The following is a 26424-nucleotide window of genomic DNA, read 5'->3' as shown; positions in this document are numbered from 1 at the left end:
TGTGAATGTGACAAATCCTTCATTTCCTTCATTCCTTTGATGTCATTTAAAATATGGAAGAAAACTGAGTGTTGAGTTTCCACCTGGAAGCTACATTTGCCAACTAAAATGCACAAAAATGAATGAATGAACTTGGTAATCATTGAGTGTCTCTTCAAGATTCATCTGTTTTAATTATTCTGAAAAAGTTGTTGACAAGAAAAAAAAAAAACAGTCAAGTAAGCAGAGGAAGAGGTAGACTGACCAAACAGGACAGGGTTGTGCCATTCTGGATAAAAACCTGCTTTTTTGCTGAATTGATGCTGTGCATGTTTTAACTGTACTCTGTTAAACTGGCATGGTCCCCAAGGTTAACCGGGGGGATGGCAAGCAAACTGAATACCTAAATATGTGATGTGGGTCTGCTGCGTGGATATTTGAGGTTGACAGATAGCATGGCCAGAGTTAAAACTACCTAAACTGGTATTTAAACTGACAATTTTTTGCGTACCCTATGATTATGAAGTAAATGTTGATCGCACAACATAATAGCTATAGATGATGACACCATCAGCATTTAGATTGGTTCCCGATAAGCCTTGCTGTCACTTTGCAAGTTTGTTTGTCACCGGGTATGAGGGAAAATAAGGGCTGACTGGCTATCCAGTCCGGCTGGCAGTATTGAGACGCTGAGTAAATTATAAATAAAACAGAATGTGATCATTTGCTAATCCTTTTTGACAGATACTCAATTGAAAACAGCACAAAGACAATATATGTAATGTTTCACCTCATCAACTTCATTGATTTTTGTAAATATCTGCTTATTCTGAATTTGATGGCAGCAGCACTTTTCAAGAAGTTCGGACAGCAGCAACTAAAGACTGGGAATGTTGTGGAATGCTCCAAAAACACCTGTTTGGAACTTTCCACAGGTAAACAGGTTCATTGGTAACAGGTGATAACAGATGATAATTTAGCATAATTGTCATTTGTAGTAGAAGTGGGAGATGCAGTGATGATCATAGGGAGTCCGTTTTTAACTGTGTTTGTCTTTTCATTTGGAGACTGGTGAGACCTTGTTGTAGCCGGATGCAGAAAAAGCCATCAACAGTTTTAGAAAGATGACTGTAAATAAGAGTTACCCCCAGAACACCATCTTTATAATTCCTCTATCTTTCCATCTACACAGCTGGAAGTTTCAACCACAGACTTGATTGGAAACCTTGTGGAGGGACCAGCCATACTAGTGATCACTGTCATCGACCAAAACGACAACCGGCCCATCTTCAAAGAGACACGTTACACAGGAGAGGTGCTCGAGGGATCTCCTACAGGTAGGTGACACTGTTATATTGAAGGACCCCAGAGAGAGCTGAACTGTTATTGGATTTAGCTGGACAGCAATATCACACACACTATGATTGCTGTACTTGACATGTCCTCTGATCTTAGGCTTAGAAGCAGTTGTGTTGATGATACATTTGTGTCTGAGCCAGGTGGTTAGTATGTGTTGTCAAATGCACATTGCACATGCCTTAATAATAAAATCACTGGAAGACAAACATCTTTGGGGGGGGGCACTGAACCATGCAGTTTTACACTATCATCTCAGCACTTTTACTTGCAGAGGCACCTTGCCTACACTATATCTTCAGGCCACAGTATTATTATTTCAGACACGAGTCTCATTGGTGCATATTTTTAATGGCAATTGCAGGGCTGAGAAATGGCTTCCCTTGAGGACCCACCTCATTGTAAGGCTGTCATGAATATTACATTGAATTCATATTTATGTGAACCTTTAATATAAACATAATGAAAACATTTTGGGTTCATTCAAATGTAAATATATGTGGATCAGCATTTACATCTTAATAAATGGGACACTCAACATTTGTTCTTAATCTATCTTTATAGCGATAGTCATGCTATGTCTGCGGAAGTGAAAACGACTTTGGCAAACCTGAAGACTGACAATGTCTGACGTTGGCATTTCCCCACTGTGGCAGTGTGATAGACAGCAATGTGCCACTCCCTGCCCCCCCCACTCCCCTGTATATCCTTTATAAAAACACTGCGATGAAGGGACTGAAAGCAACACTTTATTTTTTTTTTTAACAGAAATTGCCCCATTTTTCCACACACAAAATCTTATCACATCAGAATGACTTGAAAGATGCTATACTCACAGTGGCAGTAAATATCATCATATAACACACTTCACCTCTGCTGTGCCAACACCTGAACTGAAATAACGCAGCACTGTATAATCTGATGTTACTTATCATTTGTATGAAGCTGCATTTTAGCTATGTTGCTGTCCTCCTGTGTGTGTTCTGATAAATTTGTACCAGAAGACATCACAAATACAAATTTAGACGCACATAACTGTAAGATCGCTACTGGGGTAGGAACCTCAGTACCACTTTTCAGTGCAGGATCTACAAGTCGTCTAATCAGTGGTAGAAATATCGGCCAGAACTCACTGAGGAAATTCACCTGAAGGATTTTTATTTGGGTTTGCCAAAACATACATGTTTCTGGTGCTTTTTCACACCTCACCTCGATACTAATGTTGCCTTTAATGATTGTTTAACAATTTTTGATCAGCAAATACATGGTTGGTCGAATGTCTTTCCTGTATTCATGAGTTAAGAGTAAGGTTAACTAAGCATAACCCTTTTACCCATTCACCCCTCTTCTCTGTTTCTGCAAAAGCTAAATTAAGATCAAATTGAGATTTTATATGAGATTTGAAGACATGGTAAAGCTAAACACCATTTACAATATTGACTATAAAGAGTTTTTGTACATCTATTTGATTCTGATGATCGATATGTCCCCTTATGACAGATCGTTACTTTTTAAATTTATCGCAAGAGACTCTGAACTACCTTCCCCCTCCCCTCCCATCTCATGGTCAAGTGTTTAATGAATTTTGAGGCATAGCTGGCAGAGTCTTTGAGAAGACTCCTCACCTCTGGCTTCTACAGTACATCTTAACGGTCGCTGAGATGCTTTTGTCAGCTTGTCACAGTAGCTTCCTTCTTGGTTCTCTGAGCTGTTGTCACTGTTGTTGTTGTCTGTTGCTGTGTGTGCCCTCACTGGGCTGAATGTACAGTGCTTCTTTTTTCAGGAAAGATGGCAGTGATAACCTACTGTGTTTGGAACAGGGAAATTAAGATTCCAAAATGGTTTTTTTTTTGCATGATATCTGCGTACAGCTGTGGTGTTAATGTCATCCACCATACAGTGGCATGATGCCTGGGTGACAATCGTGGAGGCGGTCACACCCTGAACAAACTGTGTGTTGATCACTGCCAGGTTCTGTTGAATGGTTTCCTACACAGGCCGGTGGATCAGGATTTCTGCACCTGCAACACATGAAAATTGGTCTCTTCAACAGTGAGGCTTTGTGGTGTACCCACTCTGGACTGCTTTAGCAGATAAAGGAGTTCCTACCACACTTACTGAAATGTATTCTTAGCCCCACAATGTTTCCAACTGTCTTAGTTGCACCACATGGCGCTGATGATGAAATTAGCGAAAATCAGTTGCTTCACCCTGTGTGCTCCTGCTGTTCACCTTGAACTGTGTTCCACTGATTCAGTGAAAAAAGAGGCCCTCAGGCCTACCTGTCAAGCCTCTTAAGGGCAAACATGTTGCAGCGTACAGATTGTTTGAAGACTGTAGGTCCCACTCAGATGGTTAGAGGTAGAAAGCACAGACACTATAACAAAACCTATGCATGGCAGAGTCTATGACGGTTCTCACTATGTTTGTTCTCACATCATTAGCACAAAAGCCAACAGACAAAAACCTTTATCACCAACTGAGCTTCACAGATAAGAGGGATTAGTCAACAAGCAGACAGACACAAACACGCACATGCACACGCTCACACACACAGACAGCTTCCCATAGAGACATTCTGAGCGGTTGTCAACTTCATGCTGAACTTGTGTTATGAATCACTAATACAGACGTTGACTATGCAGTGGTATGTATTAGGTAAGCAACAGCATGTCATTACTGGCTATACAGAACCGGATAAACTTGCACAGTTGAATCTTGTTAGAATAATGCAGTCAAACTAACTGCATTTTGATGTTGTGAGTGACAGAGCTGAAATGATGAAATCTAATTGTCACCGGAAAAGAAGCGTCTATTGCCTGTTTATTCAGTGATTCGGACTCCGATAATGTGAATTCCTGACCAAATGTAGAGTAAGTGTTTTAGTTTGTGTCATTGTTTACAGTTTGGCTCATCTGTACACTCACTCTCATACTCCACATGCAGCCTGACGTGCTTACATTGTTGCCTGTGTATTAAGCAGTGAGAAGATGAGCCCACTCGGACTGAATCAGAAATATAACAAATTCCTCAGCAGGAATTTATATATTATTTATTTATTTTTTATTACTGGTTTGGTCTCAGTGAGGGTCAGACCTCACAAAACGCCTGACTCATCAGAGCAGTTTTTAGCCCTGACTGACTTGAGTGGACAAGTTAACACAGACTTCCACAAGCTCAGCACAGATACATTTTTAAAAAGTCATTGACATTACTGGGTTAAATCTGATATCATCTGCCAAGACCTTCTTGCTTGACATGATAGAATTGAATTTGGTTTTATATGGAATTATTTGACACTGTGTTCTTTATTTAAGGGGGAAAAAAAAAAGCCAATATGAAAGACGTTCAGTTTATAACCCCGAGCTTCTTGTGAGATGCTATTGGATTATTGCCTGGTTGAATAAACCAATTGAGCAAAACAAAATGAACTGAAGTATGGTTTTATTTCCAGTATGTATATTCTGACAGCTCCTTGGTACTTTTGTTGCCATGGATGCCAGATCCTGTTGAGCTCAGAATTAAGATGAAGGATGCAGCTCTGTGTTTCATGCATATGCCTGCACAGACATGTTCTAAATAGTCCCTTTAGTCAACGTGTCAGTTCTGCATCAATGATCTGTCTAGTGATAAGTCAATCATTCAGACTATATTTAACTCCTTAATCTGTGCTAAACCAAATGATGCTGCAGCTATAGACTCCATTACGAACTGTCTCGTGGCAATAAATAAATGGATGAGCAATAATTTCTTGAAGTTAAACAAGGACAAAACTGAAATCCTACCAGTCTGCTCTAAAACAAAGAGAGAAATGTTGTTTAATAATCTGGGGAAATTAACTAAATCTGATTAAATCTGAGGTTACAAGTCGTGGTGTCATCCTAGACATAGATCTTAGCTTAAGTCCCACATCAGCAAGGTGATGAAAGCTTCATTTTTTCCCCTTAGAAACGTAGCTAAAGTAGGACCATTTCTAAACCAAAAAGATGCTGAAAAACTGATTCATACCGTTATTTAAAGACAACTTGACTACCATAACACATTATTTACGCTGAGAGACCTCAGCTCGTTCAAAACTCTGCAGCTCAGCCATTAACCAGAACTAAGAGGGGAGAGCACTTCAGTCCAGTTTTAGCTGCTCTGCACTGGCTTCCTGTAACATTCAGGTAAAATTGCAAAGAGTTAGGCCATTTCATTGTGTACAGTACATAATGTCATTAAAAGATTCAGAGAATGTGAAGAAATCTCTGTGTACAAAGGGCAAGGCATTGAAAACAGACATCACTGCATGGGCTCAGGAACACCAAAAGCCATCATCTGTGAACACCGTTCATCACATCCACAAATGCAAGCTGAAACTCTACCATGCAAAGAAGAAACGGTATATAAACTATGATGGTATGGGGCTGCATTAGTGCACATACCATGGGTAACCTACACATCTGTGAAGGCACCATTAACGCTGAATTCTACAGGGTTTAGAGCAACATATGCCACCAAGTAGATGACGGCTTTTTCAGGAAAGGCTTATTTCAGCAAGACAATGCCAAACCACATTCTGCATGTATTAAACAGCATGGCTCCATAGTGAAAGAGTCATCTGTCTGTAGTCCTGACTTATCACCCATTGAAAATGATTGGCGCATTATGAAATATAAAATATGACAAAGGAGACACTGAAGTGTTGAGCAGCTAAAATTATACATCATGAATGGGAAAACATTCCACTCTCAGAATTATAGCAGGTCTCCTCAGTTCCCAAACGCTTACAGTGTTCAAAGAAGAGGTGATGCAGCAGAGTGGTAAACATCACCCCGTCCTAACTTTTTTGAAACGCGTTGCTGGCATCAAATTCTAAATGAGGATAGTTTTCAAAAACAGTAACATTTCTCAGTGTTGTCTTTGTGCTATTTTCAATTAAATATGGGGTTTCAGTGTTTTGCAAATCATCATTCTTTCTCTATTTACATTTTACAGTCTCCCAACTTTTTTGGAAACGGGGTTGTAAATGAGAGTGGGAGCAAGAAGACTTATAATGGAAAAATAAAGTCTAGTTCTGGTTGATAAGGCTAACTTGTTTGCAAACAGTTGTTTATTTACACATCCAGCATACACAGAGCAACATTATCATTCATTGAGAGTCATGTTGGTGGTGAACCTGTTGAGTTCAATATTCACTCTATCCCACCAACTCCTGAGAGAAATATCTGCCTCTTTAGCAGCTAAATTCCCTTTTACTTCCACCAGCTCGTCTCTGAGTCTGTTTGCTAAACAATGTGCTGAAACTTGCTATGAAACTCTTTACATTTCCATAATTTTCTGTGGGTTCATCACTATGTGCAACAAGCGCTCCTGAAAAAATGATTTCTTATAAATCCCTTTGTGGAAAAATAATTTCCTTGCAGCAGTTGTTGTCTATAGATATCCTCATCTCAAAGGTCAAGAGGCCAAACTACACTGAGGTCAGCAAAATCATTTTTTCAACTCGTCTTTTGCAACCACAAATTGATCATACAGCACTTTTAATTCTGTGTACTGGGGCAGTTAAAACTACACATATTTTTCGCACATTAATACGTTTTTAACATTTGCATATATAAGTGTGTGTTGTGTGTGTTCATTTTAGAGTTAATATATATGCATGTGCTCTTCCACAGTTTGTCTGTGCGTGTGTTTCATGGGTGTGTGTGTGTGTGTGTGTGTGTGTGTGTGTGTGTGAGTGTGTGATCTGTAGCAGTGTGCTGTGTGTGTTGCACAGTAGTGGCTGGGCAGCAGGGGAAGCTGTAGGGGAGAATGTCACAGTGCACTGACATTTCTGTGCAAACTGATAACAAAGACAGCCAAAGCCTGAGTCTCCTGGCAAGCTCTCTCCTCTGTTTACTCCTCCACTCTTCCTTTTTTCTTTGTCCCTCTTTATCTCTCTCATTCTCTTCTCCCTTCTTGCCTTGGGCTTTGTGTACACGCTAACCTAGTCTCCTTTTCTCCCTACTTCCCAAAATTTACTGTTTTTCTGTTCCCTCCATCTTTGCCCTGTCTATCAACTACTGTTACTGACTTGCCTTTGCCCCATTTCACCAGGGGTTGTCTGCATCATAACTTTTTCAAACCAAGTTTGGACCAGAGTGTTGGCAACTTGCAATGATATCAGTTCTGCTGACAATGCTTTATTTACTCCCTCTGACTGCTATCATGAACAAGCAAACATTTCAACAAGCAACTTTATTTTTGATTGAAGGATAAGCTGATTTTATTCTATATATTTCGTATCGTCGGCAACTGTGAGGTGCATTGGTGGGATTTTCACACCCACATCATATTTGTATTTCTCCACATCAAAATCAATTGTGTATTCCATGTGCAACACTAATCTGCATTTTGAGTTGTATTTCACTTCCCATTTCTGTAAAATTATCTAAAGCATACTCGTAGTAAATTGAAAGCTGGTCTTGAGCCATTTGGAGTGGTGGAGTGCAGAAGCTGTGAAGTAGAAGGTTTTTATTTCTGCCTGAATATTTTTTGTAAAAAGATGCTGTTTAAGTGAAGATTGATTTGAAAAGTCTGCACTGGGGTTTAGTTTACATCAGTGATGTTGATGTACACTATAATGAATTAGGGCATTTCAGCAAGTGTCAGTTAACATTCATGTCATAAGATGGAAACAAATGGCTGTCTGAAAAGAAGGAAGAATAGAATGAAAGATTTGTGGCCTGGATTGATGTGCAATTTATAGTGAATGGACTAAAACATGCAAAATCACCCGTAATGTCATGTCAGATGCATTTCAGTATTTAACTTCTGCCAGGTGAAACTACCCAAACAGCCATCTGATGATATTTAATCAAGAGAAAAGGATCTTCCTCCTCTGAGCGAAGGTATGGTAATGTTACATTTTTGAATAGTTTCCACCCTGTCATATACCTCTGCAGTTTCACGCCTCCATTTGTTTTGGAAGTTACTTGGGAGTCATTGTTGCAAAATACTAACATCACTAAAAGTCATGCATATTGCCAATTAATTTGCAGAGAGAAAACTGTTTGATCTCAAGTTTAGGGATGGAATGGTGTGCTGCTGGAAAATTACTGTGTTAAGACTGTCATGTTTTTGGCAATTTATGTTAATCTTTCCTCTGCCAACACCATGCAGGCAAGTTAAACCTACCATCTAGGTGATATATCTTGTATAATTGGACATGATGGGATATAAATGAAGATATTACTCATAGCTGAGTCTCTGTTTGTGTTCCAGACTAATTTGTGTTTATATCAGAGGTAATTAAGGCCTGAGTTCCTGCTGTGAAGGGAGAGAGGGATGGATCTGGTCCACTGTTCTGCTCCATCTCTGCTTTCTCTCTCTCTCTCTCTCACACAAACACACACACACACACACACTCAAGGGGTTTTTTATCACTTGTGGGGACGATACATAGACTTACATTCATTTCTTGGAGACTTTCCTGGAGACTAACCCTAACCATAACCACTATTTGCCTATTCCTAACCCTATACCTAACCTAGCCTTACCTAACCCGTAACCCTATCCTCCGTCTTTACCCTAAAACGTAATGATTTAAATTGTGGAGACCTGTATTTTGTCTGTGTGTCCTCACAATATGACTGAGTAAACAGACACACACACACACACACACACACACACACAAACTGGATAAATCCAGCTTAGGGCTGGGCAATATGGATATAAACTTATACCGTGTCACATATTATTTTCTATCATGATATAGTGAGTGTTCTTCCAGTCCAGCAGGCCTTCTAGTGCTCCTCCCACACTACACTCACATTCACACAAGAACCATCATCACTAACCCACATGGCATCACAAAAATGGGGCCTATAAGGAGCACACATTGTTGGCAGACCTGCTTCATGGTGACTGCTTTCATCACTTGTCTTCACCCATACCTTGTGTACAGCTACAGCATGGTCTGAACTGCAGTCATTCACATGTCCTCTGTCTTTTGCCCCTGTCCTGTAGTTTGTCCTTTCTTCCCTGCCATGGTCCCTCTCAAAACACATGCTTAGTCTTTTGCTGCAGTGTCTCTGCTGCCCCATACAATGCTGGGCAGGACTCTCACACTGCCAGCATGCCAGAGAAAAACCTCAGTAAAATGAAAGGTGAACAACAACAATAGCTAATTGCTAGCTCAGATACCTCTGGTAAGTTTTGTGAAAGGCTAGTACAAGAAGTTGAGGCAGAGGGTTGGTGGGGTGCCAACAGTAGTCAGTGGGTGCAGAGAAAGCAAGTAAGAGATTGATTCAGGAGATAGATAATGATTCAACTGAGAGATTACACCAAAACTGGCAGGTAATTTGTAGCATGATGGTGCCCGTTTGTCCCATTATGGTCTCTGTCTCTGCCTTTTTCTCCCTCTCTCTCTTTGTTAGTTGGAGAACAGTCTGTCCAGCACCCCACCAGGTGAACTGCTGTCCCACAATGCCTCATTATCAGCTTGTCAGACTGAGAAAGCCTGGCAAATTAATGTCCAAGGTACTGTATCTACTGAGGTGCTGTCCAATTAACTCTGGGGCATTGTTGTGTTAGGATAAATTAGTTTTTTTTTTTTTTTTTGCACTTATGGATGTGTATGGACATGATGCCATTTGGTTGAGTGAAGTAATAATCCCACCTGGTCAACCTTCATTTCCCTCTAATTATTTGCTGACTCATATTTAGTCTCAGTGTTGAAACTTAAAGTTATTAAATGACATGCCAGTGACATTTTCAAGTATGCTGAATGATAAGTCGTTGAAAGTGTAAAAAAGGGAACTGTGAACATATCGATGCAATGTGATCTAAGTCCTTATGGCCACTGGATAGAATTGCATGCTCCAGACCAGTGAGAAACTTACTTATTTATATGCATCTGTTCTCTTTTCACCAGTAAGGCATCATTGATTTTCTTGAGCCTTCTTAACAGAGCTATCTTCTTTTGAATTACCATTGGGAGCGATATGCATTACACCACTGAGAGGGAAAAATTGCATTCTAAATGGGCTTTATTTTCAGCAGTGATTTGATCTGAATACATGTGAATATGATTTTATTTGAATACATTTCTGTGGTTTGGAGTAAATTATTTTGCTCCCTTGCAGGCATTATGTGATTTTGTGCGTCATTCCAAAACTAAATAGCATCAACATCCATCTCTCTCTCTCTCTCAGCCTTCCTCCTCTCTTTTTCTCCCCACCCCTCCTCTGCTTGTCATGCATGAGTGTTATGTAGATGAGAATTTATTCCTAATTTCAGAGAGACAGACTTGCCCAAAAGCAGAATGTGAAGCCCCAAAAGTATAGTTGTATGAAGGTGTATAGAGGATTGGGAATTCAAGGTGTGACAATGGCTCAACTCTTGGCTTCCCTGGTGGCCGTTCCACTACTTGAGTGCTGCTAATCTATTAAAGAGTTTCTATTCTCCTTTGCCCCTACACAAAGTCCCACATCAACTCGGGCTTGATTATCTGCCCCTCTCTCCGGTTCGGCAGGGACCTGCTTCTCTCACTCACACACATGCACACATGCGCGCGCACATGCGCACATGCGCACACACACACACACACACTCTCTCTCTCTCCAAACCCTCAGAGTCCAACCAGACAAACCAATCTCTCCCCATCGTCCCGTTTCCTCTCCCCCTCCCTGACAAGAAAAGACAGCCATTACCCCTTTCAAAACCCCCACTGCACTCCAGGTTCTCCAATTTAGATTATCTCCCCTCTTTGTTTCACAAGACTGGTCCCAGCCATCATAACCCCTCTCTATTGGAATCCAGCCTCTCAAAAGTCCACTTTTTAAAATATTTCCAAGGAGAGACCATCTGAACAGACAGTGAATTATCAGATGTACAGTTTGTTGCTTATGGTATAGCAGTTAATGCCACTACTTTGTGTGTAAGTAAATGATCGGTTCAGAGTCTTCAGATATTACTAACAATTTGAGTCCAATGTAAGATTGGGGGGAAAACTTCTGTGTCAGTCTGTGTAAAAATGCTGTCTAAAGGTCAGTTGAAGCCAATATGAAGTTTCAGCAGTCCGAGTTAAAACAAATGAGTATTACTGAAGTTAGTTTTTTCAGTACAAAATTCCAGCCCTTGTTTTTTCCAGTTGGTCTACCGCTTTGAAATATCTCACCAAAAGCCTGACACGAAAACTGTTACACATTACCTATTGATGGTATTCAGAGGATTCATTTTGATTTGGTCATGGCCTGACTTTTCTTCTGGAGCGTCATGTCATGGTGCCAGCAGTAGGTTGAAGGTTACATTTATCCAAACACGTACAATATGGATTTCCACAAAAATGGTTACATGGTTCCCAGATGATGAATCCTAATGATTTTAGTGATTCCCTGACATTTCCTCTAGTACCACCAGCCAGTTCACATCTGTGGTTTTGTTTGAAATGTCTCAACAATTATTGGATGGATTTCAATGAAATTTGGTACAGCATTCATATAGTTATTCATATACCGTCATGATCAGGTCGAACTTTCAGTTTCTTGAATACTTTGGTATATAACTGAATACCTGATAAACTAATTGCATTTCCATTAGCCTCACATGTAATTTATGTTTAAAGATCAATGGACAACACACTAAACTACAATGCTGAATATGTTACAAAACCTACTTAACATTAGCATGATAGCATTGTCACTGCGAGCGTGTTAGCATCGTTACTGCAGACGGCCCTTTGATATCTTTTTTTCTCTCATCTTTCACCATATTGTTGATAAGTACTGCAAGAGTGTAGTCTTAGCAAATGGAAAGTTAAAGAACTGTGTATTTATAACTTGCTTACTTTGAGGACATTTCTAAGGAAAAAGTAAATATGGTCTTAAGGTTGTGTCTTTTCATCTTTTCAAATGTAGAAACGTCAAAGTGATTCCAATTAAGCTCATAATTCCAATATACAGTATACTCACCACCCTGACTGACCTAAATGGGCCAGCAATGATATTGTGGTGTTTGAACTGGAGTAGACACTGTCTCACAAGCATTCTCATAAAGAGCTTCGTTCTTTTCTTCTAAGCAGTATGGCACTTCAATTCTTTCATTAAGACACTGATTTGAGCACAGCATACTGATGAGAATGTGATTGGAAGAGACAGCCTCCTCCATCTAGTATCCTGCTTCTTCCAAATTAATACTGTGTCCCGCTGAGTTTGAGTGAAGTTAACAGTACACGGTCACTGAGAATATCCTCTGACTACTCCTGCTCGTCCTTCGTCTCTCATCTCCCGCAACGCTTCTGTATTTGTTTAGTGAGCAGTCCACTGCTTGGTCTCGCACCAAGGAGCAAGAGATCAGCTGAAAGCAAAAAACTCTTTGATTGAGTATTGATCAGGAATGGTCACACAAGCAAAGATGACAAAGTTCACAAATGAGAACAAGGCAGCAGCCTGCTGTGCATTATTTGCTGTAATCAACTCTGCAGGGCAAAGAGATGTATCCATCAGTCAAGAATTGCATGGCCTTGTCATCCCTGTGGTGAGCAGTGATCATATGTTCACCAATCTTGTCAAAACACATGCAGGACAGTTGCAACAGTAATGGAACTGTCAAATCCGCAATATCATGTCACATGCTGTACATCACCTTTTAAGCAATGGAATTTGTGTTTCATATGACATTTTACCACTGAGTAATGAAAACGTGGACAGAAATCAATAGGAATGGGACAGCGTGAAAAACAAGTGCTTGAGAGAAGCTCACAGAGCAGTTGTAGCTGTTACAGAGGAATGGCTGTATTGATAAGAGGTTTGAGATGGGTGTAGCCATATGAAGTGATGCGAGATGGATTTGGGTGTGTTTCTTTTCTTCTCTTCATTTATTTTTATTTTCTCTCTGACAGCTTGAAAAATGGTTTAACGATGAAAATAAAACATATAGCACTTGATAAAAATAGAATGCTGTCAGAGTCATATTTCCCTGAAGCTTTATAAAAATTGCTTTCTCTGCATTCATTTATCAAGAAATGCACTGGTTTGTTTAGTCCCATGAGGATAGACTGCAGTATTTATGTTCTAGACACACTACAGAGAACATTCTAATTGCCTCCATGAATGCTTTTATGGTTTTGAGCACTAGAGGTAATTTCAGTATCTGAATCGATTCCCGGAAGACTTAGGCAGTAATTGGTTGAAACAGCAACTCCAGTGAACCCAGCACAATTTATTTATGATTATTAAGAGGTAAAGATCATAGATTTTTCCTGATTTTTTGTAGTATCTCTTATTTAACAATCAATGTTATGAAACACACATTTTAATTCAAAAGTTGCACTCCCACTGCGCTCTCACAACAAAGTTGTCGTAATGACGCCATCATATCTACATTTTGATAAGCTGTCTGATAAAGATGGTATATTAATGGTGCTGGGAACAACTGTATACAACCCAAATTCCCCAAAACATTTAGACACTATGCAAAACATAAATAAAAAAGAATGTGATAATTTGCTCATCCTTCAGACATATACCCAATTGAAAAGAATATAAAGAAAACATGTTTAATGTTTGACCTCATCAGCGTCATTGATTTTTGTAATTATCTGCTTATTCTAAATTTGATACCAGCAACACGTTTCAAACGAGTTGAGACAGGTGCAACAAAAGACTGGGAAATTTGTGGAATACTCAAAGCAAATAAGGATCATTAATATTTTGAGCTTATGAAATGGTATTCACAAATAATTTCTCATCCTGTAGTTGTGTGCATTTGAAAAAATTGTATGCAAATATCTGAACATGTAAATTTTGAAAAAAGTTTGTGAATGTGTCATAAAGTTTTGCAACTGTAAAAATATTTAGTGCATGTGTGAAAAGGTTTTGTGCACATAGATAAAAAAAATTTGGCAGGAATATGTTGAACAGTGAGGTCTACAAATTCTGAAAGGCAGACTCAAATTTCCTATTTGAGTGTGTTTGTGTAACTTATGTAAGTTTCCCACGTTGACTCCAGCATACTCCAGAAGGAAAAGCTAACCAGAACATACCCGCTAGAACCTTTTGCCCCCTGATTGGACAATTTGCATTCTGTTTTTATTTACATTTAACACTACGTCCCAACTTTTTTGGAATTGGGGTTGCCATTTTTCTCATTGGATTTGAGCATGTATTTCTATATTAATACAATCTCAGGTCTCATTGCATACTTACATTTGATGCAGTAATTGTAGAAACCATGTAGTCTGATTGCTTAAACAAAACATTGCTACCCACTTCTTGGTCTCTCTGCTGGCTCAGCTTCAACACTCTTCCCTGCCTCTGGACACCCACTAGCCATGTCTCACCAGACAAAGCACACTGCTTGGTCAGCTTGATCAGATTCTCAAAACCCTCGCCACCCAGGTAATAGATTTGTCTCAAACCCTGTCAACTCCTCAAGTCCAATTCACAGGCCCACAGCCTACGCCTAATCCATTGCAGCCAGTCAGCAGCCCTTCTCCTCTGCCCTGTGAGCCCTTTGTCCCTACTCCAGAACCTGCAGAGCCTTTTCAGGCCATAACTTTGAAGTTTTCAAGCAACAACCCCGTACATATGCCAGAGAAAGAGTCAAGATTTCTTATCTCATGGGCTGCTTTCTTTCTTTTCTTCTTTGGGCTTTGGAGGTGTGAGAGAAGCAAGTAAGGTCTTTGTTATTCCTCTTCCTAGTTCATTGATGAGATGAGGATGATCATCCCATCTGCAGCAAAGCAACTTCTGTCCTTCTGTCAAGGCTCCTGGAGATTCTCACTTGCACAGCAGCAAGTGGTTGAAATAAGTGCTCCAGGGGATTTTCCAGAACACTTTGTCTGAAACCAATGCAGATGGATTGACGTCTAGAGATGATGGAAAGCAGCCTGGACAAGCTAATCTCTCCGGCAATCCAGATTGATAACTGCCTCTGTCAGCATCAGAGGGTGTGGACAGGTAAGAGTGTGCCATGTGCCTTGTTACACCCCCCAACCATCTTGCCTTTATTCCATAATCTGAATCTGAATCTGACCAATGCAACCTGGTTGTATCCGTCTCTTCCTCCTGAAGAAAGACTGTCTACACATCAATAGCTGTCTGTATTCTTGTCAGGTTGGCCATTTCCCCTACTCGTTTCCTCTGCATCCAGTAAAAGGAAGAGGCTTGGCAGTTGTGAGAGATATTCTGCTGACCCCTACTCCCTGTTCATTTCTCCCCAGAGCTTTGCTAAATGGACCCCTCATGTAAAGAGGCCTAATTTTTACCTGCCTATGATTCTGATGCCAAAGAGAGCTCTATAGATCAAAGGACACCATTAACACCATCCACCTGGATTCTCCCATTGAGGACAAGGACAGGTCATTCTATTCCTCTCCCCAAACTTCCATCCTCTAAAGAGACTGCAGACCTGCTTGTTCATCACATGTTCCATCTGCATGGCATCCCTACTGATATGGAAATCTCTTTAGCCCTTGATATTAACAGCAGTCTCTCCTCCAGAAATCATCCGCTGTCCAACTGTGGCGTGAACTGAGAAGGCCAACCAGGAGATGAAGTCCTCTTTGGAAGAAAGCTTGAGGTGTCCATATTTGGGCTTCCACCCAGTCCCAATCATGGACCAATTGTTGCTGTGTCCCTGCCCCAGCTTACATCCCCGGTCACCCCCCTATCTGTCCCTAGAACATCATCTGATCTGCAATAACCAGTAACCAGTAGCCAGAGCGGAGCCTCTCCAGCTACACCATATCCATGCTATCAAAGTGTAGCTCCTGCTCATTCTGTCTTCTATGCTCCAGACCCTGAGTCCTGTGAGGCCCAGCAACTTGTCAGATTCCACTCTGGACCTGCTCAGCTCTGCTACCCACTCATTGCTCTCTCTGCCTGGCTCGGCCTTGGCTCATCTTCCATTCCTCCTGCCTGCAATAAATTACATTAAATCTCTTGTCTGACTCCTTGTCTGTGTCTGCACCTTTGTTCACTAGCTTAGCCCCTTAACAAGGGGTGGCAGTAGTTCAGTTCATGGGGATTTAGCTTGGGAACCATGAAGCTGATTCAAGTCCAGCACAGATGAGTATGGAGTGTGGACTCATAGCCAGCTGAAACTTGAACAAGGCATCAAATCCCGAACTGTTTGCAGCTCCTGACTAATACGTTGTGCCTTCTTCTTCTTGATGTTTACAATGCCTGCCTTGTGTTTGTATTCTCTGCAATGAACGGGCACATTGTCTTTCAGTGCATCATATATTTAGATATTATCATTAGGAACTTCCTCTTGAAAAAGATGACAACCACAATCTATTATTTTTAATCCAAAATACTGCAACAATGCATGTCACTAACTTCTTAACCTTGCGCGCTGTTTTCCTGCTAAGCACACCATAATTGTGCCCTCAAGGACGTGTCTTCCTGCTGAACTCTGTACTCTTTACTTCTGATGGCCTTGTGATAGAAACTGAATAGGGCAGAGCAAAAAAAAAAAAAAAAAAAGTGAGTAAAGTATTTATAATGCTGACACAGAAATGACTTCAAGAGACCTCTAGCAAAATTTGCCAGAAGAAAGTTGAAGAGTAGGAAGCACATACACAGGTAGCTGTATAGACACACAAACACACACTTACAGGACATAGACATAGTAACGACATACTCGAAAAAGAACTAGAGCTGTGACCAAACTAAATCTCCATTATAAAAGCTGCGATAAAGGAGGCTCAAATTAGGTTGAATGCCAATCAGCAGCATTTGTCAGCTACCTTTAAACTCTGATGTAGTGCAGTTTGGTGCAGTTTTTCATTATTTCTGAGACAACTCCTTACATGTTAAAGAGCTGTGTGTTTACTGTTTACTATTTAGCCTCAATTGAACTCTGTTTGTTTTCTCTTTCTCTTTCTCTCTCTCTCACTCACACACACACACACACACACACACACACACACACACACACAATGTGCCAACTTGACTGACATTGAGTTTTAGCTCTCAGGATCGTCCTTTGTCTTTTTTTTTTTTTTTTTTTTTTTTTTTGTCTTTCTGTATGAAAGACATTGTTGATTTGTATGTTTTATGAGTCAATTTGTGTGTGTATCTTTCTGTTCCGTGATGTCAAGAAGCCTCATTGTCTCTGTTGGTTTGGCATCCTGCCGCACTAATCACGGTGTTGACTGCCCTCCTCAGATAAATATGTACATGTAGATTACACAGAGTTGCCTCATTCGCTTTCATCTCCACCCAGAGGAACAATGACTTCAAAATGTAACGATTTTACAGTAATGATGGTATTTCAAAATGGCCTGTTCAGTCATGTAGTCTTGCATTCCTGCCAGATTTATGGATAATCCACCATTCACCATCTTATATATTTGATATTATGTTGTATATTTCCATCCACTATGGATATAACATATTTATATATTTTTTTTCTTTTTGTTGACATGGACGTAAACAATCTAAAATGTCTGAAGACTCGTGGGTTGAGGAGGTTGTGTTGTATTTTTGATGGACCCGTACATTCAGTCCGCCATTGCTGATCTATTTTTGAGTGACATTTTATCTCAGCAATCTCGTTGATCTTAATGAGATTTCTGTCCTTCACTGGTGTGTGCACACATCAGTGTATGTGAGGGTCTATGGTGGCTGCGATTAAGTGGGAAAAGAGCCCCTATCAAACAATTTGTTTCTGACAGTGAAGGCTTACAGCCCAGAGGAGGTGGGACCTCTACTGACCTTGGACTGCTAACTGGACTAAGGAGGTTTATGACACTAGCAAGATTGTCTCACTAATACCTCCTTCAGGTCAATTACTCATGTCAGGAAGGTGATAAACATGTTTTAAGAAGGCCATGATAACAATATGATGATTAGTCAAGATTATTAACAGCCACTGTACTTATAGATTTATAGACCTAATTAATTAGAAAACATAAAATCTATTAAAATTAAAATATTATTAGCTCACAATAATTAAGTGTTTTACATGTGTGTGTGGTTATAATGTGATACCCTGCTGGTATTTAGTAGACACACTGTGACAAAATCGGCTAAAGACTGAATGGGTGTGTACTGGCCACTATACTAAGCATGCACTTTGGTCTTGCCCACGGTTGCATCAGAAGTGAAAGCAAAACAGGAGGGGGGAGTGAAGAAGAGGAGTCTGGATCTTCACATTTCACATAACAGGTTATTGTATAGTTAGTGTTAGATGGCTTTGATGGAAAATTTGATTTTATACAGCAGGTAGAGATTAAATTTTTTAATATAGATTTGCGTTATCTTATCTCTGCCACTGAAGATCTCACGGGCTTCATGGTTAAAGTTTTCTGTTGGATGTAGACAACAGAGGATCACAGTGTTCTTCACAAGAAAAAAAAATTATCCCACTGAAGAAGTGGTGCAATAATTTGTGAATATATCATAGACACACACACAATTAGTGAAAAGATACAACAGTTTTTAAAATGAATGAAACATCAGGGGACGATAATGGAGATGAGCCTTATATTCTGTAAAAAGTCCATTTTGTGGACCACTATTGATGGAAATGGTATGGGAGGAAACCGAGAGAAACAAAGTAGCCAGATTTTAGTTTTTCAGTATATTTTGCACTACACTGCACACAAGACTCCCACCTACAAATGCTATTGCATCACTGCAGGTATTTAAAATTAGTATGCCAAAGCAGAGAAAACTGTAGAGAGATGTAGAGACAGTAAGTTAAAAAAAAAAGAGAGAGAGTAAAGGAGACTAAAAAAAGCCGTGGAATATTGTTTTTCAGACAAAGCAAAGCAAAAAGCAAGGAATTCATGTCCATGCATGCTGTAGAATATGCATGATCTATACAGGAATACACCTTATAAAGGCAATGAATATTCTGTGTGTTTTTGATTCAGGATAGTTTATGTGAAGGGAATTATGTTCCCTATTCAACTATTCCTTTGTTGTCTGTTGCCAGTTTATCCTTTTGTTGTGTGGAGGACTAAGACCTCATTGTCCATGTGCACATCAAAACTCTGATGTCCAGTAACGCACAACGACTCCTGTTCCTTGATTTCAGTCATTGATTGCTGTACAAAATATGCACAATCCCATTTGCAACAAATACCCCCCCGATCTCTGTCAGCCTGTGGCTCTCCAGCCCGTCTGTCCATCCCTGTGACTCTCCCACGGCACTGCTATTTAACTCCAGGCAGCAGCTGGTTCTTGCCTCCACTGCAAAATCTCCTCAGCAGTGAGTTGTGATTCACATGGCCCAAGTGTGGACACTTGAAAATGCACTGCTATACATTACATTGCCGACAGTGTCTTCAGCAGTGTCTCCTCTCTTGCCAGAGTTATTTTATATCAACAAATACAGTAACCAAGTAATATGTTTGGTTGCTATCCTACGTATTGCTAGAACAAAACAGCTCAGAGGAAAGAACTGCCCTTGTCTTACATGATGTGTGTCACATCAGTCTGCCAGGAAATGAGATCAAAATTTGGCATTCTCATTTAGGAAAGTAAATAAATAAATCCATAAATGTGGGTGACATTGACATCTCTTATCAAAATGTTACAGCACCTACTGCCTACCTACAGAATTGGGTCTGTATAGTTCTGTGGTTTTACTTTCAACTCCTCATTAATCCCCAGGTATGGTAGAGATAAGATGTTCCACACTACCACTTAATTTTTGAACAGTTCTTTACATATTGCACAAGCAATACTGCCAAGTCAAAGCTAGAAAACTTATTTTAGTTTGTGTGTGTGTGTTCGCTTCTTTGCTCATTTGTGGTTGATCAAGTGGTGACTAATAAGTTCACCTTTTCTTACTTCAAGTGCTTCATTTTGTAAAAATAATAATTGCCATCATAAAAAATGGTTAAACTAAAGGAAAGAACATTGTTATTGTCAACAGAATTGTTACGTGTCCATCCACCACCCTGACCTCCACACCGGTATCTTCTGTGTTGCTTAATATTTGATCACCAAATTCATTCTCTTGTGTGTTGTGCACACTAGCAAGCGCCACCATTCACTGACAATGGAAGCAGAGATAGTGGGTGGAAACACCCCAGACAATAGTAAGTAGTTTGTGCACATGTGGAAGTGATTTGTTGTTTAAACATTAGTGTGGAATTGTTTTTGTCCAACCTCCACAGTATGAATGTGAAACTTTAGAAATGAACAAACTTTCAATCCATCCAATAAAAAATCTGAACCATGTAAAAATGTAAAAGCAGAGTGTTTGTAGCCGTCCCTCCCGGTCTTTTGTCAGCAGGCCTCTCCAAATGTAAAAGGTGAGGCTTTTGATTTCACGGTGCAGAAGCTTTTGCTCTGAGAGCAGCAAATAGCTACTAACAGCAGCTGATAACAGCACAGAAAAGTGTGCTTTTATTGATTTGTATCTGAGAAGATGTCAAGCTGTCTCTTAAAACTGCACAAAGTTTGAGATCTTTTTAATTGTTTTAGAGTCTAGTCTTCTTTTCAATGGCAATTGATGACAATATTTTTTCAATGTCAGAAATTCTACAAATGTTTTTTTCAAAAACAGTTTCTTTATACACAGTTTTATTGTGTGAATTTAGCAGTGAGATGCCACCGCAGTACACACAGCTTGTTTACTTTCATCTACAGGGCATACTGCTTCCTGTGGTGACACAAAATATTGGCAAGGAATGTAAACTAGGACGTACAATTTGAATGTTTCTCCTATGGATGTTGGGCAAGTTGTTAAGGCTAATGTGTTAGCAAACAACTGCCTACACATGCAGCAAAAACAGAGCAACATAGGCCTCTCTGTGGAGTCCCTTATCATATGTTGACTTGTAAATCTTATATTCACTTGCCTGGAGGCCCTGGTTTGATCTGCCAGCTGCTGAGAAAAAAATCTGGGTCTTTTAGGATTGCTCGATGGTTAAATAGTTTAACCATCCACATGTTTATTTCAGTTCTTCAGTTCTCTTTGTTTTGCACCGGGCATATTGTATACTTTCCATTGAAGAGGGGTGGTGTAAAATCAGCTTAAGCACAACCAAAGCAAACACAGGGAAGGATTAGTTTTACTGTTTGGATGAAAAATATTTCTTTCTTCTTTTAGACTTACAATATGCTGTATTCTTAGAGCCCCTTGAAGTAATATTTGATAACATAGCATACGTGTTCCACTTTCAAACAGGTGTGTGCTATGTTACTCTGCATGAGCACAATATATTGTTAGTCATTATTTTGATGATAACAGAGCTCTATTTGTCTACTTTGATCTTTGATGGAAACCAACTTGAGTGAGAGCCGTGCTCTAAATAAATTGTTTTAAATGGAAATTGATTCAACCATGTCCCACGCACTTCAAAGACTCCCTTTTCATTGCATTGTTCTTTTGTGACACGCAGGGATAAATAAAGCATTGTGTTTCATACACCACTGTGTAGCCACGAGCAAGACCTCCCTTTGAAGAAATCAGAGTATCAATAAGAGTAATATTGTACGTCTTCAACCAGTTAAAGGTCAGCCTAAAAGATTTCTGGCCTGACTCACACCCTCTAGCCATCTTTTTGAACATCTGTCAGTCTTTCATAGTTGTTGTGTTTTCACAACACTATCCCAAAAAGAACCGTGTGCAGTTTTTCTCAATAGCCATGATGTATTGTATGTGGAGCATTGAGTAAGTATTAACATGATGGGAATGGAAAATTCAAGACATTTGCTAACAACCAAAAACTGGTGATGATGTGTTCCAACTACAGAACATCCAGTCCCTGTATGGACAGAGTGTGAGTCTGATCCGCATAGCTTGTAGTAAGTCGAACCTGTTCCCGGTGAGGGTTGGGCTCTGCCAAGGCTGCCCTTTGTCACTAGTTCTGTTCATAACTTTTATGGACAGAGTTTCAAGGCACAGCCAAGTGGTGGAAGGTGTTGGGTTTGTTGACCTGAAGATCCTATATCTGCTTTTTGCGGATGATGTGGTCCTCTTGGTGTCATCGAACCACGACCTCCAGCTCTTATTGGGGCGGTTTGCAGCCGAGTGTGGAGGGGCTGGGATGACAATCAGCACCTCCGGGTCTGAGGCCATGGTCCTCAGCCAGAAAAGGGTGGATTGCCTGCTCTGGATCAGGGAGGAAGTCCTCCCCCAAGTGGAGGAGTTTAAGTATCTCGGGGCCCTGTTTTCCAGGGAGGGTTGGAAGGAATGGGAGGTCGATAGGAGAATTGGGGCACAGCTGCAGTGATGTAGGCACTCAGACAGTCCGTTGTGGTGAAGAGAGAGCTTAGCCAGAAAGCAAAGCTCTCAATTTACTGCTCGATTTACGTTCCGACCCTCAGCTATGGTCATGAACTTTGGGTAATGATCGAAAGAACGAGATTGCGAGTACAGGCAGCCAAAATTGGGCTCAGCCTTAGAGATAGGGTGAGGAGCTCGGACATCCGAGAGGAACTTGGAGTAGAGCTACTGCCAGGACACACTGGAGGGATTATGTCTCTCAGCTGGCATGGGAACACCTCGGGATCCATCAGCAGGAGCTGGTGGAAGTGGCTGGGGAGAGGGCTGTCCAGGCTTCCTTGCTGAGGCTGTTGCCCCCATGACCCGGACCTGGATAAGTGGAAGGTGATGATGATGATGATGATGACAAAAACTGATGAATCCACTGTCTCCTGAACACAGTCTTTAGACAGTATGAAATACAGTATGGCCAGTGCTACGAATGGTACTGTTTCTAACTGGCCTATCTGAGATATGAAAATGTTGCTAGCTTTTGTCAAAGTTTTATTAACTTTCTGTAATATTAGTAGTATTCTGTTGTGAGATAGTGGCATATGATCATCACCTACCTGACACAACTGTTAAAACATAGTTAATATGGACTTCACATATAGCCGGCAAGTCAGACTTGGGTAAAGCTCCAACAAGTCCTCCAAATAAAGTGTTTTCTGATTTGACACCCCTTCAAAACTGTTATAAAGTACTGTTGAATGTTTTATAATCTGGCACAGTGGTTGCTAAGGTTTGGTTTGCTTGGGGGTGGGGTCTGTGTTTGGGTCAGTCAGTCTTGAGCAGAAATAAGTATTTGCAAGAGTCAGTTTTGGAAAGAAAGTTTTGTTGCATGTTGAGTTTTCACACTCAGCAAAAAAGGAGCAAATCAGGCAGACTAGACTAGCATACTGTATTCAACTGAACAACACCTGCACTCTCTCTGCTACTAAGGGATGGAGAGGGCAGGTGACAGGTTAACAAGGGAGATGCACTTTGGTCATTTTGTAAATAAGGGGGATGGCATCCCCCCTCAAATCGCCTACTGGTAGTACCATTTTGTTAAGGATAAAGAACGATCCTGGTCTTTGTTAAAAGTAATGTGGAAATGGACAGCGGTCTCCCACACTCTGAATGGTCATAATCATGACCATCAGTACTTAAAAGAATGAAGACGACTAATAGATCACATGGAAACAAGTGTGAATTCCATGAATGCACTCCATATAAAGGGTTTCATCAAGTTTTGATTTTTATGATGTCATTGATTGTGCCGTTCAGGCTTATAAATCAAGAACAATGGGAGAAAAAAAAACATTGTTCAAACAGCCACTTAATTTGTGACTTTGTCCTACTCTCACTAAGTAATCCATTGCCTCTCTCTCTCTCTCTCTCTCTCTCTCTCTCTCTCTCTCTCGCTTTTAAAGTTTATGGGTTATTAAAATAGGCTGATCTTTTAGGAGTGTACTTGTGTTTTGTCTGTGTACTATAAAAGGTTTGTTCTTTTACAGCTTAATTTTGTTTGTCCATTTCTGCCCTTGAATGTTTGTTCTCTTTTCACAAATCCGTGCTGGCTGATATCTTTTACAGTTTATTACTTTGACATAGTACAGACTCTGCAAGCGCAGCATTGCAACAGAGCTACATTGTGCTTGCTTAGTCTGTACCATACCATGTCTATACCATTGTTTTCTCGATTTTCTACTAGTCACAGTAGTTACATATTCTACCCACTTGATCAGACCCAAAGCCATTTCAAAAATTAGGACATATTAAGGTGAAGGAAACAGAACAAGTAGAGAAGTTGAATTACATGTTACCTGTGTGCTGTGTCCATCATTCATGCTGCAGTAATAGGCCTGATTGAAGAAAAGCTTGTCTGGTCATCACAGTGGCCTTTAGTGAGCCACCCCTGCATCTGCAGCCACTCATTTGGAGAGAATGTGGGCCTAGAAAATGGGAATATGGTCACATGTTTTGTTGACCTTGACAGCATAGGCAAACGGGTTGCTGTCAGTTGTCTTCCTCACAGGGCAGCACCTGTGCTGGCTGTAGTCTAGTACTGTGAGGAGTGTCCGGGCCTCATATACACGTAGCGTGAAAAAGAATCGTTTGTTGGCATACATCAAGACCTGAATCACATCAACCACAGCCTCTTGATGGCTATGTCTGTGAGAGCGAAAGCCATTGATCCTCTCTCCAGACATTCCTTGTTGGAGTTGCTCTCGACCACTTTATCGTGGTATCATCCGAGGACAGTCATTCATAGGGTTAAGTCTTGTCATGTACTGTGTCCAACCCTGTGCATAGACAAAGATGCACAAATAGATTTTTGCTGCGATGCAAATGCTTGAAAGTTACAATTACTCACCCAGCCCATAATGTTTGTCGATCCCCATGGAGGTGATGATCATAGGGTGGAATGCACTGGCACTGCATCCCGGTTACCTTGCACCTGTGCAGACATTGTTCAACAAGCAGGAGCAGAAATTAAGTCAATTGCTGCGGACTCTCTTCTTACAGGATGAAGACATTCTTCCCTTTGAGGTCTTCCTCACATTGCACCCTGAGTGTTGTTGGGAATCTCGGTGGTATGGTGTCTGTAGTCTCAAATGGCTTTGTGCTATCTAGAATGTCATGTTTCATCAAAGGGCAGGAGCTGGAGTCAAGCGGCGGTTCTTATTCAGTATGAAAGGTTTGGAGTTCAGTGGGCCATCACTTTGAGCACTTCTGAAGATTATCATTATGATAACATAATAAACATGTTAGTAGCTATTCACATGCCTGGTGCACACTACACAACTTTTAAAATCCCAACAACATGACTCACTGTAATGATGTCTTCACACCCAAAATGCCATACTCTTTCAGTCTTGAATGCAATGACCAACAAGGCTAACATAATTTGGACTAAAGCAAGTTGTTCTCTATTGGAAGCAGTAACAAAATGACTAGATAGAATTCGAACCAGTAGTGACTATGTGCATGTATGTCGTGAATGTTGATCTGATGAGACAGTGTTGGTTTCGATTCCAAGTTAGTTAACTAATGTTACCGTCAAGAAGAAAAGTGGCCACCTTGCTTACTGTTAAACCCGTTTTTCTGTTTGTTCGTTTTTTTGCTTGGTTCGTGGTTTGCTAAAGAAAAACGGTGTACAATACACATTTTGAACTTTAAGGTCTTGCTTTGGACCATGTATTTTTTTTAACATCCCAAATTTGGGAGGGAATTGAAGTTACCATATTACAGAAAATATTTACAGGCTTAAATCCAGGTAAACTCAGTATTAATAGCAACTCTTTAGACAATTAAGACAGGAAACTTCTGCTGTATTAGTGCAGACTCTGCATTTCTGTTGTTAATTTGTTCCCTGTTCTTTCATTCAAAAATCATGACTAAGAAATCTTAAGAATTGAACAATCCATAATTTAACAAAGAAGAATAAGCCTCTTGAACCTTTACTGCAGCTTTGGTGCCATAACTCATTCCATGCCCTGCATCCTCTCTTCTAGTCTACAGTAGCTAGCTGCTCCGCACTGATTACCTCCTTTGCCTGGGTGAGATCAGATGAATGCCCACTAATAGGTTTTCAGTTTTATTCACTGAGCCCCTGGTACAGAATTAGAGGGATTTTCCGGGGGTAATTAATTGAAGTGTCCTTTTAAAGGGGAAGTATCTTTTGTCTTGATTTAGCGAGTGGAGTCATTAGCTGAAACGTCAATGGTGGAGGAGCAGAGAGATTATGGATTGGTGAATCACACATTCCCAGCTGAGTTACTGAGGCCATTTTGAGAATTATATAGGAGGTTATCAGCGGTCCTCTGACTGCAGGGAGCATTATTGTTAATCTCACATATCCAGAGGAGATGTGCACTGATATGGCTATATAAGTTATCTACAGATATA

At 40.4% G+C, this 26424-nt stretch overlaps 1 protein-coding gene across 1 annotated transcript in view; it reads left to right on the top strand.

The window, feature by feature from the left end:
- The window catches only part of cdh13 (cadherin 13, H-cadherin (heart)), a 337845-nt gene that overhangs the window by 178061 nt on the left and 133360 nt on the right, over positions 1-26424 (top strand). The window contains exon 6 of the mRNA XM_076732809.1: positions 1172-1316. Coding sequence (XP_076588924.1) covers positions 1172-1316 — 145 coding nt within the window. The remainder of the gene's footprint in view (positions 1-1171; positions 1317-26424) is intronic.

The sequence above is a fragment of the Chaetodon auriga genome, chromosome 6 (assembly GCF_051107435.1).
Source record: "Chaetodon auriga isolate fChaAug3 chromosome 6, fChaAug3.hap1, whole genome shotgun sequence".
Classification (NCBI taxonomy): domain Eukaryota; kingdom Metazoa; phylum Chordata; class Actinopteri; order Chaetodontiformes; family Chaetodontidae; genus Chaetodon; species Chaetodon auriga.
The sequence above is the reverse complement of the archived record's forward strand: the minus strand, read 5'-3'. Positions and strand labels throughout refer to the sequence as shown.